Here is an 18,448-nt window from a genome sequence, read left to right as displayed (position 1 = left end):
GGGTAGGCACAGTTGACTGGAAACTCTCAGACGAAGGAGGTGTCGTCATCAATGGAAACTTCGCCAACGGGAGCGTCGATGAGGAGGTAATCGTTTTCGTCGACGATATAGCGGTATGGCTGATCGGTGATGAGGTAGTCATCGAGGAAGATGCCGCCGTCGACACTGTGATAGTGTTGGTGGTAGATGCCGTTGATGCTGCTATGACAGTCCTCATCCCCAACAATTTTCTCGTTGACGTATATGCTGTCGATGAGCCATCCGTCAAGGGAGCAGAAGGCGGCTTCTTAAATGTGTTTCATGTGAGTTAGAGGTGTTGGTGCCTCAGAAGTCGATCTTTGAAGTCCCTTGGAGGAGGAACTTGACTCCTTTTTCCCCTTTCGTCCTGAAGGAAGGTCAATTTTATGAGGTAACTTGGATGGGTTGGGGTGTCTATGAGAGACCTGCAAGGTCATTTTTGATGCCTTTTTAGGTGGTTCATGAGAGAAATGAGCTGCAGGATCATGCCTAACTCTCTTGAGAGGCGTTTTGGAGGAAGACATAGATGAAGTGTCACTCTCCTCATCAGAGGCATGAGTTTTTCTGGTCCTGACCTTTTGAAGCCATAGAAGTAGTCGCCCCTCGTGGTCTCTCCAAGTTTTATAGGAAAAGGTACGATATTTTTTTCAGTCTTTTGTCTTATGCGCAGGATAAAGATAGTACATGCAGTCTGGATGAGGGTCATCAACGTGCAACCTCTTCTTTCTGCAAGTACCACAGGGTCTGAAGAGCCCCTTCTTAGGTGTGTCTGACATATTATAAGTCACATTGAGACACTCTAATAGATACATATAATCTTAGAGTATATCTGTACATTTTCAAGAGAAAACGTCTTTAGAAAAATCTTCTGGAGAGTTCTGACAGGAAAACTGAGCAGAGCTCAGTGGAGACTCCCTAGCATGACGTGCGGTATAAAATCTGAGTGACTGGAGCTTCTCTCAGGAAGGTTCTTCAGGGTGGTGGGACCTGACTGGTTGACTCAAGTTTAGTCCTTTTTTTAAACAATGACTAGGATATGTTACCAAACCGAAAACCTTAAGGCTGGTATGTGCTATATCTGTTGTGGCATTACTTTTTCTAAGGTACCGGGGACCCCCTATGAAAGTTCTAATAGTGGAGTAATCCATACCTAATCAAAAGACACAGCTTCATTATATTTCTAAGGTGACTCAGCATCCTTTATCACTGATACAAGTCAAGCACTGCCATTAAACACACTTCACAACACTGAGAGAATTCAAACCACTATGCCTCCTCATGACGTTGTGTCTGCTCATGATTATGTGCATTATCATGGAACCGTGCCTGCTCATGATGTTATTCATTCAAACAACTTCAAGGCAATGTGACAGCACATCAGTCTCTAAACAGCTGATATGCTCCCTCGTCTAAAGCCATCACCAGGCAAAAGTGGAATCTCATAGACACTGAGTCCTTGAAACATCAGAATGCTCAGACGTTGAGGCACCCCTTTAGCCTCGGAGGGACCTACAATGAATGTGAGAGAGTGGTAAGGGCATTCTATGTCCACTGTACTGTGCAACATAACTGACACTAACCTAAACTCTCTAGAAAGTGTTACTGAAAACCCCTAGTCATACAATGGCTTAACGTTTTAGCTCTAGACACCATGTTGGGAAATGTGAGTATACCCTACCATACACGGAAACCAGATGAACAAAAATTAAAACAGTTAGTAGTCTTGCAGCAAACTAGTCTGTTTCTCATTTTACAGAGTCCCTGTAAAAAAACTTCACATCCAAAAGCAAACAAGCCTAAGGTCAACATAGAATGACCCCTCCAAACCCATCAGCTAATAGTTTATTAAAAACATGTATAATGTGTTTGAAGAGCATATGAAATAAGAGTAATGCCTTTTTTTGTGAAACAGCAATGAAAGTAGAAGAGATGAGTAGAGCTCTTTTTCTGTAATCCTACTTCAATGATCCGGAAAAAAAAATGGACGGCTAATATGGCCAACTGTCACTGTGAGGCATGCTGGGAAGGAAGATATTCAGGGGCAGTCATAGTGGCAGTGTTCTTTGTGGTCTCAGAAAGGGTGGATGCCTGTCAGAAATTGCTTTTTCATTCTTTACTTAAAAGGAAGATAACAAATGTAAAGTAAATGCTGAATGCCATAGTGCAATTTTTTTTTTTCGTTTTAAAGCTGTTCCAAGATCCCTCACTTTGATTGACAGTATCGGTGTTTATAAATATTAACAAAGATTCCTTGATAGAGAATTAATATTACTTTTAGGGTGAGGGTTATAGGTCTATTTAGGTTGTTTACAGCACAGATTAGTATGAAGACTATATAGTTAAGAATGCATTTGGCATTCATTCTGTTTTCTCCGCAATCATAGCATTAGAATTATCCATACAATTTAAAACACAGTTTTCATCATATGGGTTTCTTCATCAAAACAAATAAGTGTATTTCTTCCCTTTTTCTTTCTTGTTAATCATGAAAAGAATACTATTCCAACAAGCAATTCTTCTAGTTCATCCTAGTAGTTCACCCCATTTCCTCCTGGAAGAACCCTAACTCACCCCAGCCCAACTAAAGGTTTGGGCACCCACATTGCCGACACTTCATCCCAGCCATTCACCTTAGCTCACCCATGCAGTTAACCCCACTTCATCGAGACAGGACTCACATGCACCAGAGCAGGACCCTCAACCCACCCTAGCTCATGCCAGCAGATCCTCCTGGTTCGCTTGGCAGGAACCTTGTCTTCCCCCAGCAACTTTGCTCTATGCGTATCACTGCTGTTTACTGCAATTCCATTAAAGCCATTCATCTTGGCTCATCACCACAGTCCAGCTCAAATCATTCCAGCAGGAGCCTGAGTTCACCTAGATTACACGTGGATTAGCATTGTGTGGTCTAGAGTTAAACCTGTAAGACCTTTGTTTCTCCAAAGCCCCCCAAAAAAGTAGAAGGCAGCAACATTTTGAAGGCGGCGGCAACTAAAAATTGTATCTTCCCTTACCTGATTCATCCACTACTGGCAAGGCAGAGACTCGCTGCTGCACGAAAATGCCCAGAGCCACATAAACGGGAGTGGTAGTACGCACCATGGCAATGTTGCTGTATGTGCCTATCTTCAACTCCTCCAAACTCTTGGATAAAAAGGCAGGCTTTCCCAGCTCATCAATCTGCAATGATAGGATCAGAAACACCGCTTTATCATCTCTTCTGGGCTCAATTGTATTGCGCATTTTTCTGGTACTGTATGCTCATTTCCACGTGAAGCAGTTCCAGAAATGTTTAGAAAAACAATGGTGTAAATACTCAGGCAGTTAGGAATACATATTCTCTTGCGTGCAGTCATCCAGTATTGCCTGGTGCGGTCATCTGAAAAGGCTCCTGCACAGAGACTGTTATCAGCAAGAGATTCCAACACAAATAATGATGATCAACCCTTCCCTGATGGGATGGTAGTGTGTATTGGCTAGTTACAAGTTCAGCGAACATGGTCTCAAATAGAATTGATGTATGGAAACCTTTACATAATATAACAATCGGTTTGTAGCTTGTACTGCTGTAGATGATATGCTCAGGACCCTTCTACCATCTAGTGTTGTGTATGGATGTTACAAGTTGGTTTTCTTTTAAGTAAAAGTTTTGGTTTCAATGTGACTTGTGATCCCTCCCCTAAAACACACACTATGTACCAAAACAGAGACTTCACCTCAGATTGTGATTCCCCATGCAAGTGAGAGTAAGTATGTGCAGTAATGAGAAGCAGGACAGTCTTCATATATTGGTGACCTGTTGTAACTTGTAAAAGGAAAGACGTATTCATACTTGCATATAGTTTTTTAAAATGATTAATTATTCAAACGTTCCAATATGATCTTGCACCCAGGGAGTTGGGATGGTGCATGAGAATCTTCAGCACTACAAGCTGAAAACCGACTTACAGGTAAGTAATGTTTTCAGATGGCAGCACATGCTGCTGTAGATCACATACTCTGCATAGACTAAAAATCATTGCCCCTTGCCCAAAAGCACTGTCTACTGAGATGTTACAGTAGACGTCTGAAACAAAGTTCTAAGAGCACCTGCCTGACTAGTGCCTCTTGGCGGGTTAGAATGTACACACAACAATGCTTGTTTAGTGTGCATTTTGGAGCATGCTGCAGCTTTAAAAAGGTCTGTAAACACGAAGTTACCAAGAATTGCCATAGTAGCTCCTTTTTTTGCGGGTAAAATGTGCTCTGGTCACAGCGTCAAACATATGCTTGGCTTTGGCATACCAGATTTGCATGCACTTAACTATCCATCGAGTAATGTCCGGTTTGGAGATTGGTTTCCCTAAGTAAGGTTTACCAACATCTACAAAGACTTCTTTAGCTTTTCTAAAAGCTTTAGATCTGTAATATATATATATCACCTTTTACCATCTAAAGTGTGTAAATGCCTTTCTGTAACCATTTGTGGTTGGGGGAAAAGTCAGATGGTTGATTGACATGAAATGAAACGGGCAGAAAAGCAAGGCTTCATTCTAAGCATTGCCTTGTTTTTGTGCACTTGAATAAGTGACTCTATTCTATGAGGTTGCACTTCACTAACGCTCTGTAGAGATGCGATTGCAATAAGGAAGACCACCATCAATAAATGAAACTGTAATGGTGTTACGGCTGGCTCAAAAGGTGGATCCATCAGGCGGTTAAAACAATGTTGTGGTCCCAAAAAGAAACGGGTGGCAATTTAAGAGGAATTAGTCTTTTACGCCCTTCCAGGAATGCTTTAACAACAGGTACTTGGAATACTGACGGATATTCTCTATTTTCCACGTGAGCTGCTGCAGCCACTACTGAAGACCGCTTTTTAAGATTAGTGCAGTAGAGAATAAATCTTTTCCATCTAGTTGCAAAATATGCCCTTGTAGTGGCATTTGGGCCTCCTTCAGAACCGGCCTATATTCGTCAGGAAGTGGATAAAGGTAGCTTCTTGTGTGGATGTAGCAACATTTCCAGCAGTACTGAGTACTATGGCTGTTTGACCTAGATTGATGCTATGAGGATAAGCCTCGTAGATGCTCGTCTCATTTTCTTCACCACATAACAAATCAGTGATAGTAATGGAAAACATATGCAAACATCTCTGATGAAGTCATCCATACTGGATTTCCCAGGGTGTGGGTACCTGGAAGAGAAGGTGCAGCATTTTGTGTTTTTGTATGTTGTATCATGCAAACAGAAGATTGTTTGGTGCCTGGTGTTGAAGTACTTGCTGAATGGCTTCCTATTGATCCATTTGTTGATGCGTCCAACTTAACAGGTCCAAAAAATTGTTGTTCTCTTCGGGTATAAGAGATATGCCTGGAGAAATACTTGGTGATGAATTGCTAATATGGAGAGCTGTGGTGAGTGTGTGCTGCTTTGGTTTGAAATCTAATACATAGTGGTCATGATGTCTGTTTGATTGAGTACTGTTTTGTTGTGACTAAAATGCAAAAATGCTGCAAATGCTAACTTGTCTGCCATTAGCCCCAAGAGATTGAGGTGCAAACTTTGTTGCAGAAAAATACATTGGCCCTGCACTGTTAGGTAGCCCAAATGAGCTTCCCACCTCATAAGGGATGTGTCTCTAGTGATAGTGACTTGCATGTGGGGGAGGGGGGGCGTGGTGGGGTTGATAAACATTCAACCCATTAACAAGTTTTAGTTGTTCCACCATTGTACTTTGTGCTGTACTCTTGGCTCAACCAACACTAGATCCTCCCACTGTCCAACCACTTGTGACAATTTTCTGGCACGACTTTCCTGAAGTGGGTGCATAAGCAAGCATTCAGGATTATTGCAATTCAAGACACCTTCAACGAAGGTTTCAGGATTCCCCTCGCAGTTAGAGAACATGAAGCCTTGTAAAGAAGAAGCAGCCTTTGAAATGCAATCAATCTCTTGTTGTGGAGGTAAACCTTGCCTGTTACTGTAGCACATATTGCTCCCAAGAAGAATTGTGAATGTAGAAGAGGTGAGACTATTACGAAATGACCGTAAATGCTGTTTTCAGAAGGGTTACTGCTTGTTGAGTGAGGCACTGCCAGCGAGTCATTCAGATATCGGAAGACTTGAACTAAGTTATGTCAAAGGTATGCTGGAAACACAGCCAAACATTTTCTAAATACTCCTGGGGCTGTTGTGACCCCATAATGAAATTCTTTTAACTCGTAATATTTGCCGCTTACTCCAAACCTAATATACTAGTGGTGTGAAGGGTGCATGAGAATGCGAAAGTAGGCTTCCTCGATACAGAGGTTTGCTATGAAGCCCCTGAAGCAGGGCAGCAGAAGAACATCTTGCAGAGTTGTCATCTTGAATTGCTCGAAGATGATGTAGGTCAAGTATCAGACTTAGCACTCCATCTGTTTCTGGGAATGAGAAAGTGCAATAGGTAAACACTGTGTCCGCGCTGACATCTCGGAACTGGCTAGAATGTTCCCTTTGGAAGCAAAATTTGCATCTCTCTTTAAAGCAGTCTTTGGTGTTCCTGAATGATGCGACAGCTGAGTGGTTGAATTATAGGCGGTGTAGCATGAAACTCAAAACAGTATCTATGGGTGATGATGAAGAGTAACTAATTGTCTAAGGTTATTGTCTCCCAAACAGTTTGCACTCTCACCATACAACAACTGTCGGGGAATCAGTGTAAGTTCACGATTTTGCAGCAAAGGTGCCCCTTCCTTGGGTACCTCTTGCTTTGCAAGGCTGTTGGCCTGGAAATCTCCCCAGTGGTACTGCTTGGGTGAATTACTTTCTTGAAGAATCGGCTGTGACTGATAAGGTTGTTATTGAGAGGTTTCTGTTGACTTTGTCCCTGCTGCGGGCAAATGATTCCAAAACCGGGTTGTAGGGCTCCCAAGGCTTTATCTGTTTGAGTCCTTCTTGATTTTAATGAGTACAATGTAAACATCATGCCCAACCAGGGGTGCACCATGGAAGGGCTCATTTAGAAGGTGGGTTGAACCACTTACTTGAAACCTGAAACTCTTAGCCAGGCAAGACATTTCAGCAGGATGGGATGTGCCGATCTCCCTGGAGGCAGTTTCAGCTGCGTCTAGTGAGGGATGGATATTTAAGCTGGAAATTATCTTGCCTTTCTGCATTAGGGCCTTTTCAAGTTTCTATATGCTTTACAGAAGTGCTCAACTAAGTGTTCCATCAACTCCCAATTAAGCTAGCTATTCACGCTGTGTGACTTCACCTTTAGCTACTCTTTTCCCTGATGCACAGATCCTTTTACTCTCCTTATCAGGAGGTTGAGTTTCTCCTGTCCCTTGGGAAAAGGCCCTTTTCGTCACAGTGAGTAACACCAACAAATCTCCCTCTTCCTCCACAACTTGAAGCTGAAATTTGTGTTCAGCGACTCTTTAGAATACTGCATGGTATGACGTAGTATCATCCGGGGAAGACTGTTTCACTGGATAGGCCTCTAAAGATAATTCACCTTGTTGAGCTAAATGTTAATTATGCCATGGGTCATTTCCCTCATCCACATGGATTGGTTCTTCATAAGGGTTAGTTAGGTTTGTAGGGTCCTTGTCTGAGATTTCCACAGAATGGACCGATAAAACAAATTGTGTAAGGAAAAGGGGTGGTGTTGGTGTTTGGTATCTGAGACTCAGTGTTTTAAGGATTTGGCTTGGTCTGAGATCCTCAGAGGTGGTCTCCTCAAAAGTGAGCTTCCTTTGCTTGGGGGTGGACTGGTTTGTGCGCATTGGCTGTTCAAGTAGTCTAGCTGGGATATGGCCTGTGACAGGATCAATATATATCCTTTTATGCCTTACATCAGGTGGCTGCTAATCTTCTGGAGTAGTACCACACTGCTTTGAGGTGGCCTTTGGGGTCTAATTTGAGTCAAAGGTTGTTAGGCTACCCTCTTGAGATCAAGATGGGGTGTCTCTGTGTCAGGGTTTGGGTTTGACATCTCGAGTCTTGCCCAGTGTTGAGCAGTCTCGGCTGTGGTGGGTGGCGCCGACTGCCAAGGATTTTTTGTGAGCAGTTCCAGGCTTGAGGCATTGCTCTATCAAACATTCACCCCCAATCACAAATTTCGGTTCAATCCATCTTTTTTTGCTCACCACGCCACCCCAGTTTGGACCCAGCCATATGCAAATCAGTCTTGACCCTGCTCCCCAGCCAGAACTGCCAGGCCAGGTCCTCCCTGGACCAGAAACAAGCATCCTGTGACCGGTTTTGGGGCATCAGCCCTCCTTGGCCAGGCTAGCTTGAATCCAGTGACAACTGGAACTGAAAGCTGGAATGGCGTGATGAGCAAACAAAAAACACTGTGGATTTAGGCCTAGCATTCAATCCATAATTTATTCTTTTCGCTTTTGTCGCCCTAAGTGGAATGGGTATGCCCAGACGTGGGTCCCATACTCACTGTGTCACTGGAGTCAAGCTAGCCTGGCTGATGAGGGGTGGTATATCTTGACAAATATAACCTAATGGCTCAAGGAGGACCAATGTGTATGGCGGTCTTAAATATTTTTATTGGTAAGCAGCATCTTCTACTAAGCCGCTTTGAAGTTTGAACAGATATTGTGCTTGCCTGGACTTGAACAGGGTTCTTAAATTAAAAGGGTATTTCTAGTTATTTAGGCCCTAATTTATATATAGGCAGGCAGTCTGTTTCGCTGTGAGGGACAATGAGTAATTTACTTATTCGGTCTAAATGAAGGTACCGCCCACCTCATTTATAAATGAACACCAAAATGGTCTGCGTCCAACAGCCCTCACTGCACAGGGCCATCGTAGGAGTTCAATTACAGCTGTGACGTGATTAAACCTAAGTCCACCCACATTTAAATTTGGGGGCTGGCCCTTACCTTGGCGGTATGTACACTCGATCACAACAGTTTTAAATAATACATTTTATATTACACTTTACTCCAAATTATTTTATATCATTTTAGTTCGAATTAATTTGACCATGTCAGTCCATGAAACATCAATGCTGTATGAAAGTGCCTCTTTTGCATGGTTAGCCCCCCACTTTTTTGCCTGGTTTTGATGTGGTTTCAAATGTAGTGCACAGGGTCCGTGCAAACCAGGTCCCCTGTGCAAGTGCTCTTTCCCTAAAAACAAATCCCTAATTGGCACTTTTGCCCTTTGTAAGTCCCTAGTAAATGGTACTCTTGACTAACCTAGGACCTGGGAGCTCTCCTCACTGGGACCATGTCACTGCTTTTGCAGCTTGCATCCCCCTGTGAAGGAGAAAATGATAAAGTCAGCATGGCACCCTGCCTGGGGACCATGCAAACTAGCATTTCCTGAAGGCACAGCTAAGTCACCCCTCTAGCAGGCCTCTCAACCCTAAGGCATGGTGCACTATACCACAGGTGAGGACATACCTGAATGACCAGTTATGCCCCTAGAATATCTAGGTCCAGTTCCTAATATTGTAAGTGCCAGTGAAGCCATAGAGAGTACATGGGCTGGAAACTCAACTAGAGTTCCACAGCACCATGATGGCTTCACTGAAGACAGGAGTGTTTAGTACCAAACTACTCCTTTCAATACATCCAAACTGATGCCTGTGTGAGACTATTGTACCATGTACCCTGAGGGCACCTCAGATGTGCCCCCTGAAAACGTGCCAATCTTGGTGAGGTCTCTGACAGTCTGTAGGCAGCCAGCCACCACCAGACATGTTTCTGGACCCTTGGGTAGATAGCCCCTGGTCTCTGGGACCAGACACAATGCACATCCTGGGCAGAGGTTCCATGCTTCCTCCCCAAGGAGGGCCAGTGCTAGAAGAGGGGATCTTGAAAAGGCCTGCCACCTTTGTAATGCTACTCACAGCCTCTCCTGTTAGCAGCAGATGGCAACCCCCAGTTTACACCCCCACTTTGGGTGTGAAAGCCAGCGGGAAAACTTAAGAATAGGAGGTGTGCCCAACTCTGCCAACTCCACCCACTATGGTGGGGGAGGCAAGGTAAAGCATATCTTTCAGTCCCTGCCATCTTGAAGATGGGGGGACCCCTCCAATCAGGGCTAGGTCTGGCCACCCAAGGCAAAGTGCCCATTGGCCATACCTGCTACTTCCCTAAAACACCCCTAAATCTAGGTCCCTCAGATCTGGAAACTAGATCTGCGATGACCTAATGTGAGAAAGTGCTCTATATATACTGAAACAGAATAAGGTACAGTGTGTATAGAGTCCACAAACCCCAGAGGTATAACAGAGGTTAAAGCCAGGTGTGACCTTACTCTCTAAAGTGGGAGCTTGGTCGAGCAGTAAGACAGTACCAGAGGACAGTGTAAAGCATTTGTTCTCAACCACCCCCCTTCCTGGTCCCACCCATAGGAGGGACCTAGGAACTAATCCGGCCCCTTTTAGCCGTATAAAGGTAGGAGCTGTGTCCTTAGACTTTAGATTTGATCCTGAACTGAAACTTGAAACGAAACTCTGGACCTTCGACACTCTGCTGAAGCTGAAGACTGAAGAATCTCCCTTGTGGCCAAGGAGTGACCACCCTGGGCAATCAGGCACCATCCAGCATAACAACGGCTTGCTTTGTCGACGCTCCCGCCGGGACCCGAGCACAGAGCCTGACAAGACCCAGACTTCCAGACCTCTCTGACCCTCTCTTCACGTCTGCAGCATAGCTGAGATCCGTGGAGGCGACGAGACACGTGGGACCGGACATCTTGAAAAGTCCACGACTTGCTAACTGTGCAGCTCCTGAGGTATCCTCGCAGCTGTGCACTGGGGATTGAGAAGCCCCAAATCCGAGCTCCACCTGCATCGAAGATCAGCCCTCCACACTCCACGAGTTCTGCGTGGGGCCCTTCTGCTTGTGTTCTGCTCGACGCATTGTCCGGTTGCTGGCTGTGAGAAGTTGGCCTGATGTATGATGTCCACAGTTCTGTGGGCACCCTGTATCAGTCCAAACAATCCCTTATGGTGGTGGTTGTAAGTCAACCTTAAAGACAAGCTATCCTAGTGGTAGCATGGACTAAGCAGCCTAAAGGCTTAACTCAAGAGGACATGTGAAGCCAGCTGTTTTACCATATGCAACCTTGTAATATCAAATGAAAGGACACCACACAAGTTATATATTATAAAAATATATGCATTTATTCTCAGAATAATCCCCACTACTCTTTATGAGCAATGAAGCACAAGCGTTTAAACAAAAGCACAATATAACATATACAAGTTGCACGTTTATGGATGAGGCCGGTGGCCTCTCAAACCATATATCAAAAAAGTGGTATAAGAATCACTAATCGATCGGGGGTAAGGCCTAGGGCCTTGTGAATCGCTGGGACTACACTGGACTAACAGCAGTTAGGACGGGAGTAGCCCGCTGGAATCGGGTGCAGTGCAGAAAGCACACGCATGCACCAATGCAAAGTCAATGGTGCGTAAAAGTTATCGAGTTACAGTTTTAAGAGTCTTCCGACTGGACTAGAAGGACAAATCTTTAGACTTAGACACTAGAGGTGTTAACCACTACAGGAGCACCGGCTTTCAAAAGTTACCTCACCCACAGGAAGCGGGTGCACAGGTGCAAAGATGTGTCGGGTTTAGTCACGAAGATCTAGGGTGCCTGGAGATGAAGATGCTGCAGGCGTCCAGAAGAGAAGTGTCCGGTGCGATCCAAGGGTGGATCAAAGATGATGAGTACCTGAAAGCAGAGGGGACAGAGTCTGGGTCACCAGGAAGGAACCAGGAAGGAACCAGGCGATGTCGGGCGCAATCAGGTTGATGTCGGGAGCCTTGTCTCCGCTGCCATAAGGACTCTGGGGCACCAAGGATGTCCTGGAGTGAATCACGAGCTGTCCCACGAAGGCTCTCGCTGTCGGCGGTGTCGGCTTCCGGATCGGAGTCAACAAACCTTGGCAAAGGCAACCCACGCAGGATTCGAAGAAGGCTTAACACTCGGACCAGCAAGGTCAGAGCGGGTGCTACTTTTCAGGGGAGCGATTGCCAGTCTGGAGCAACCTGACTAGCTGTGTAAATTCTTAGGTTCGTCGGTTCTGGGGCCACTAGCCAACGGGCAAGCGACCGGACCAACGCGTCGAGCAGGAAAATGCAAAAGGGCCCCACGCAGCACTCGTCGAGTGTGGAGGGGTGAGCTTCGGTGCAAAAGCTGCTCGGGGCTGGAGCTTCTTAAACTCCAATGCACAGCTTCGAGGGAGCCTCGGATGCTGCACGGTCAACGCTTCGTGGTTTTTCCAAGATGGCCGCTCCAACGCTTCAGGTCGCCTCCACGGGTCTCAGCTCTGCATAGACTGTGGATCGGGCTGTTAGAAGGCAGGCACGCTGGGTCTTGTCGATCTCTGTCGCTCGAGTTCCGGCGGGAACTGGAACAAAGCAAACGTCGAGGTTCTGGATGGTGCCTGTTTGCACAGGGTGGTCACTCCTTGACCACAAGGGAGATTCTTCAGTCTTCTACGTCGAGTAGGATGTCGAAGGGTCCAGAGTTTTGTTTCATAAGTTTCAGTCAGGATAATCTGATGTGCATCAGCCCAGCTCCTACCTTTATTCCAAATCTGGGGGTTGGATTACCTGCTAGGTCCCTCCTATGGGTGGGACCTGGGAAGGGGGTGGTTACACCCCTTTCCTTTGTCCAGTTTGCCGCCAGGACTGGGACAGGATGGCCCCAGAACCGGTTTGACTGGAATCTGCCCAGGGACACCTTGTGTGCCCCAGGCAGTGTCTAGTTTCTTTCAACCCTCCCTGCTACAATCCACTATCTCCTGTCTGGGGTGGTGTGACACCTCCCTGTGACAGGAGATCCTTTGATCAAGCGTCCTCTGCCGAATTTCGGTCAGCAGCAGGAGGCCAGACATGTGTCTGTGGCAGCAGCATCCATTTTGTGATGCTGGGCCTCTGGTTAGGATTAACCGTGATTTCAGTAAAGTAACATGTCTTCTCCCTCTAGAAGGGTGGAATGCTACCCCCGTCGCCAGAACTGGCGAGGGGGTAGTATTCCAAATTGTATGACACCAAACACGACATGTTTTGATAAAGCCCAAACCAAAGTTAGCATTAACCGCGAGGATTATAATGCACGTAAGAGTATATGGTATGGCAGTATCACTAGAACAGCTGCACGGAAATGGTTCCGACCTCTGCAGACAGGCTCAGCTCATGCTAGAGCACCATCTCACATAAAACCAAGCACTCTGCCTCCAGGATTGTTAAGGCCTGCCATAGGAGTGACTTATAGGTATATATGTGTCAAGATAGAGGTTTAGATATAGGTATACCATATCTAAGCAAGGGGTGATTACACCACCTTGCCCCAGCTGAGTGATCCGCCAGTTGTGTCAATTTAAGGACTAGCCAGGGGTGGCAAAAGATATTCTGCAGCCCCTGGTAGGCCTTGGATGCACCTATGCCCTGGGCACCTATAGTGCACTGTACAGGGGCTGATAAGGTGTCCAGTCCCAAATTGGTGATGTACCTAGGGTACATGGAGTCCATTTTAAGGGAGAGCAGATAGCCTGGGACCCTGATTGGCAGGATCCCAGGCCAACTAAGTCGAAAACCAGCTAAACACTAGGCAAAAAATCTGGGGTAACCATAGTCAGATATCCATCCTCCTACACTGGCCCATTGGCTAGTAGCCTCTGTGACGACAATCCTTTTGAATCAACTTGCTGGTCTGGTTGCTCCAGACTGGCCCTTGCCTCCCTGCAAAGGTGAGGCACCTCAGACCTTGCTGGTCTGCATCAGAAGCCTTCTTTATATCCTGTGTGGGTTGCCTTTGCCAAGGCTTGTTGACTCCAATCCGGCAGTCGACCCCTCCATCTGCGAGAACCTTCGTGGGACAGCTCCTCTCCAGCATCTGGTCGTCCTCGACGCCTTCTGGTCCGCGTGGCTGAAGAGACAAGCTTCACGACAGCACCTGATTGCTCCTCGACGTCGTCTGGTTCCTTCCTGGTTCCACCCGGTCACTGGCTAGTGACCCAGACTCTGTCCCCTCTGCTTTCAGGTCCTCTTCATCCTCGATCCACCCTTGGATCCACCCGGACATCTTCCTCCTGGTCGCCTGCCGCATCTTTCCTCCAGGTCTCCATAGAATTCAACGGCGAAACCTGACACATCTTCACACCTATGCACCCGCTTCCTGTGGGTGAGGTAACACGAGTACTTCGGTGCTCCCAAGGGTATTGACTATCCAAGTGTCTAGGTTTTTAGTTGTTTCCTTCTAGCTAAACCGGAAGTGTCCTAAATCCTTCTTTTTCTAAACTCTAAGTTCCCATTGACTTAACATTGACTCTCGCGTGTGTGTAAAGACAGTGCACGTGCCGCCTGTGGGCCTCCTACTCCTGACCTAAGGTTCAGATAGTGTAGCCCCAGCGATTCTCTAGGCCCTAGGCCTTTCCTTTTCTCTTGACCTGGTACTTATACCACTTTCTTAGTATATGGTTTGCTTCGCCCCTAGGGCCTAACTGTATTTTGTGCAACTTAACGTTTTCTGACTAAAGTAACTTGTTATGTGCTGTTGCCTCTGATCTCATAAAGAGTTCAGAGTAGTGTGTTAGTAAATAAATACATATATATTTTATATATATCCTGTGTGGTGTCCTTTAATTTGATATTCAAGGGGTTACATATGGTAAAACAGCTGGCTTTACACGCCCTCAAGAGTCTTTTAGCCTAAAACTGTTCTGTCCAAGCTACCACTAGGATAGCTGGTCTATAAGGTTGACTTACAACCATCACCATAAGTGTTGTTTGGACTGGTGCAAGGTGTTCACTAGAATAGTGAACATCATATACCAGGCCAACTTCTCACAATGTGTCTGTTATTGATCACTGCTGTGCAATAAATGTCTTACACTCCTCTGTGTTAGGCCTAAGGCTGCTCGCCCACGCTACCGCTAATGGAGCACTTTGGGTTTTACATTGAGCCCTGTACACTTTTGGGGAACCCCTGGACTCTGTGCATGGTATTACCGCCTAGTGGTAATATCATATATTGAGACAGCTTCCTACAAATGCATATTTTGAAAAGTAGCAGCATTTATGAAGATTAAGAGAGTTTAAACAACAGTGTTAATATTTATGACCAAAAGGACAGACACTATCCAAGAATTGCACAGTGCAAAAATAAACAAAATGGTCAGCTGGAGCAACCTAGGGCCAGATGTAGGAGGCCATTTACCGACCGGTAACGGCCGATTTCGGCCGTTACCGACCGGTAAATGGGTATTTGTGATGTAGGGGGCCTATTTTACCGATTCGGTAAATTTACCGAATCGGTAAATTTACCGAATCTGTAAAATACAGAATCGGTATTTTTACCGATTCGGTAACGGCCAGATGTAGGTGGGACTCTTCTGAGTCCCAAAGGCCTTTCAGATTCGGTATTTTACCACCCAATCCAATTGGGTGGTAAAATACCGAATCCAGGTGTGCATGCACATGTGTGCATGCACACCTATGCCATGTGACAGACAGACATGCCCTTAGGGCATGTCTGTGTGCCACATGGCACACATGCCTGTATTTGGGGTGCTAGAGGGTGGCAAAGTGACACCCCCTGCACCCTTGCTGGAATCGGTATTTACCGAATCGGTAAATACCGAATCGTTAAGATTCGGTATTTAAGAAGTGGTAAAATAGAATTACCTACATCTGGCCCCTAGTCCATACCTTATGCTTAACCTAAAATTTGGCTGTAATGTATACCGATTAACTTCATATGTTGGACTATACTTCCTCTAAGCCAAAAATTTGAAGGAGGCAAGGTGATTTAGAATGTTGAAATTTACTTTTCATGGAATACCTTCACAGTTTAAGTAAGAGGGTGACTGTATATAAGTTTTGAGGCAGAGGTTTTTGAGGCAAAAGAAATTTACAGAGCAGTAGACCTTTCCAGGGATGAGCACATCAAAAATAGAGTATCGAAAGCTAATCACGACTCAGCTTTATGAAGGAGGGCGACTCTCACAATGGGCTTTTATTACGTTTCACTCAAGATGGCTATGATGTAGTACCTCAGAATTTATGAAGTATGCATTATGACTATTTTAAATGGATGATCAGTAATATGACACACAACAGCAAGCAATTCCTCAAAGTCCTTTGCCAGGAGACATTAAATAGAGGAAAAAGTCATCAAGTTATAGGTCAGAGCTAGCAGGGCATCATTCTGGTATCCCTTCGATAACCCATAGCCAGGAACATAATGTGTCACCCAAAAACTTATTATGAGCAAATTGCAACAAGTGGATGCGCAATTGTGTTCTTCAGCGACTTAAAATAGTTGCATTGACTTAACTCAAATGCTCAGTTCTCCACACCAATATCTAAATATCTTGGGTAACCTCACAAAATAAAATGGAAATGACAAAATGTTCTCAAATGTGAAAAGAGTCACCATCCCATAGAGTTGCTACGGTTTGAGATTTTATAGAAAAAATGACCAACGGTCTGAAAGTTGTTAGTCTCTTAGAGCTGGTAATTCCTGGTTTGACTGCCAGCAGACAAAATATGAAGATGATGCTGAATCACAGGGCGCTGATCAGGCTGAACCAGAGAGGGCTTTTTGACATCTCATGGAATCTGGTTAGATTCTCTCTCCATCGATGGCCATTAGTGTCTTTCAAAACGTTAAGCCCTATTGTGGATCCAACTATTAGATGGCAAGAGGATACAAAGAATATGGCCCAAAGAGTCATAGTTCAAATATAGCTATCTCTTTCCTTCACAAGAAGCAAAAAACGCTATTTAGTGGAGGTAGTAGTGTGCCCCTCATCCTAAATAAAATGCACATATTCTGAAAGGCTTCCATTATTAGACTAGCATGGTGTTGCACCAGCCTACTCTTAAGACAGAATGTACCAAGGTAGTTAACAATGGTAACAACCAAAAATATGTATTAGCGTAGTAAAAAGGAAAAATGTTTGCGCAAGATGGACCGCTGTACAGTCTACTTTTTGACAAACACAATATCTGTCTACTTCCTTACATCTCGGTGTGAGAAGATACAGAGCAGATGACCACAGCGTGGAAGACCAGAAATTCCAGACTCCACAGAAACACAGGCATGAGTTAGATCAGCATTAGGCTGGTGACAGGGGATTCCTTTTTCATGGGATCAGTTGTCCAAAAGAGGGACATTACACCATGAAAAGTGAGAACAGAATGCTGTGTGCAAGTGTGAAGCACTGACTGCTGTCATAGTCTTTAAAAAGAATTGAACACAGTGAGGATGATTGATCATGGTGTATGTGACAGGGTACACTTCAGGAATTGCATGGTTGTACAAAACTGATTAGGTACGTTGGGTGCAGTGTCTCAGCTGTCATCCAGATTCATCAGACGAGTGATAGCAAAATCCTAAAGGGGAAGGACCCAGGAGAAAAACTAGGAGACAGAGGAAGACCAGGCACTGTGGACGACTCGGCTAACCGTTAATGACCTAACAGATGAGCATTAAATACTAAATTAATGAAGAAAAGATTTCTCTACAGCAAGGGCAGTGGGATTCTAACACCTAACATATAAATGCATATAAATGCACCAGGTCTAAATACCTTCCATTAGATAATATTTTTGTCATGATGGAAATCTTGCTATAAAACTGAAATGTAGGACAATCCTTGAATGGAATTCACTTCATTACTTTGAACAGACCAGAGCGCACACATCTTGTAACAGCTCAGCATGTGCCTCTCTTTCGCAGTACTGCATACAGCACCAGGGGAGGGAAGAGTATGAGGCTTTGTCAGAAGAGAAGACACTTGGATCCCTGTGGTCTCCCTGCCACCTCCACGAGTGCTGGTAGCAAGGAAGTATTACTTCATTAACGACAGTGCCAGCCATAAGGGCCTGCAGATGCTACAGCAAACACAAAGCGACACAAGGAAGTCTTCATCCAACCCCAGAGGAAGATACAGGAGGGAGATTCAAATGTAGTTTTCTGAAGATTTGGATAAGACGCTAAGAGAAAGGGCGCTTCTGCTCTACATTATTGAGTTGCGGATGAACGGACTACTGAACACTATCTTCCCTAAAGCTAATTTTGAAGTGTGGAGGAGTTATTGCTAAAGGATGTGAATGTAGAAGGAGCACAGACACACGCAGGGGATACGGAGGAGATACACTATGATACCTGAAGAGCCAATCAAAAGAGAATGGAGAGACAGTCACAGACCCATGTAGATGGACACCAATCCTGTTCTAAGCAAAAGTGGAACAGATGGTTAATTTGAGAAGGGACTCCAATCAGAGTTTTATTAATACTTTTGCAGGTTTCTCTCGCAGATGAAATCTCTTAGGTGTTTGGTAACCTTTTGGAGTTGAATGCAGAAGCACTGAGGCAGCTGATTAACACTGTGCTACGGAGTCAGCCTTTCTAGATGTGAAGAAATGACAGGTGACAAAAGCTTCTAAAGCGATCATTAGGGTTTCCTTTATGGTTAA

At 45.0% G+C, this 18,448-nt stretch overlaps 1 protein-coding gene across 1 annotated transcript in view; it reads right to left on the bottom strand.

Moving 5' to 3' along the window:
- PRKAG1 (protein kinase AMP-activated non-catalytic subunit gamma 1) overlaps window positions 1-18,448 on the bottom strand; it is a 160,701-nt gene that overhangs the window by 54,264 nt on the left and 87,989 nt on the right. Inside the window, exon 9 of the mRNA XM_078685813.1 lies at window positions 3,033-3,198. Coding sequence (XP_078541939.1) covers window positions 3,033-3,198 — 166 coding nt within the window. The remainder of the gene's footprint in view (window positions 1-3,032; window positions 3,199-18,448) is intronic.

Source organism: Lissotriton helveticus, chromosome 1_1 (genome assembly GCF_964261635.1).
Source record: "Lissotriton helveticus chromosome 1_1, aLisHel1.1, whole genome shotgun sequence".
Taxonomy (NCBI): Eukaryota; Metazoa; Chordata; class Amphibia; order Caudata; family Salamandridae; genus Lissotriton; species Lissotriton helveticus.
Note: the sequence above shows the minus strand (reverse complement) of the source record. Positions and strands in the feature narration are given on the sequence as shown.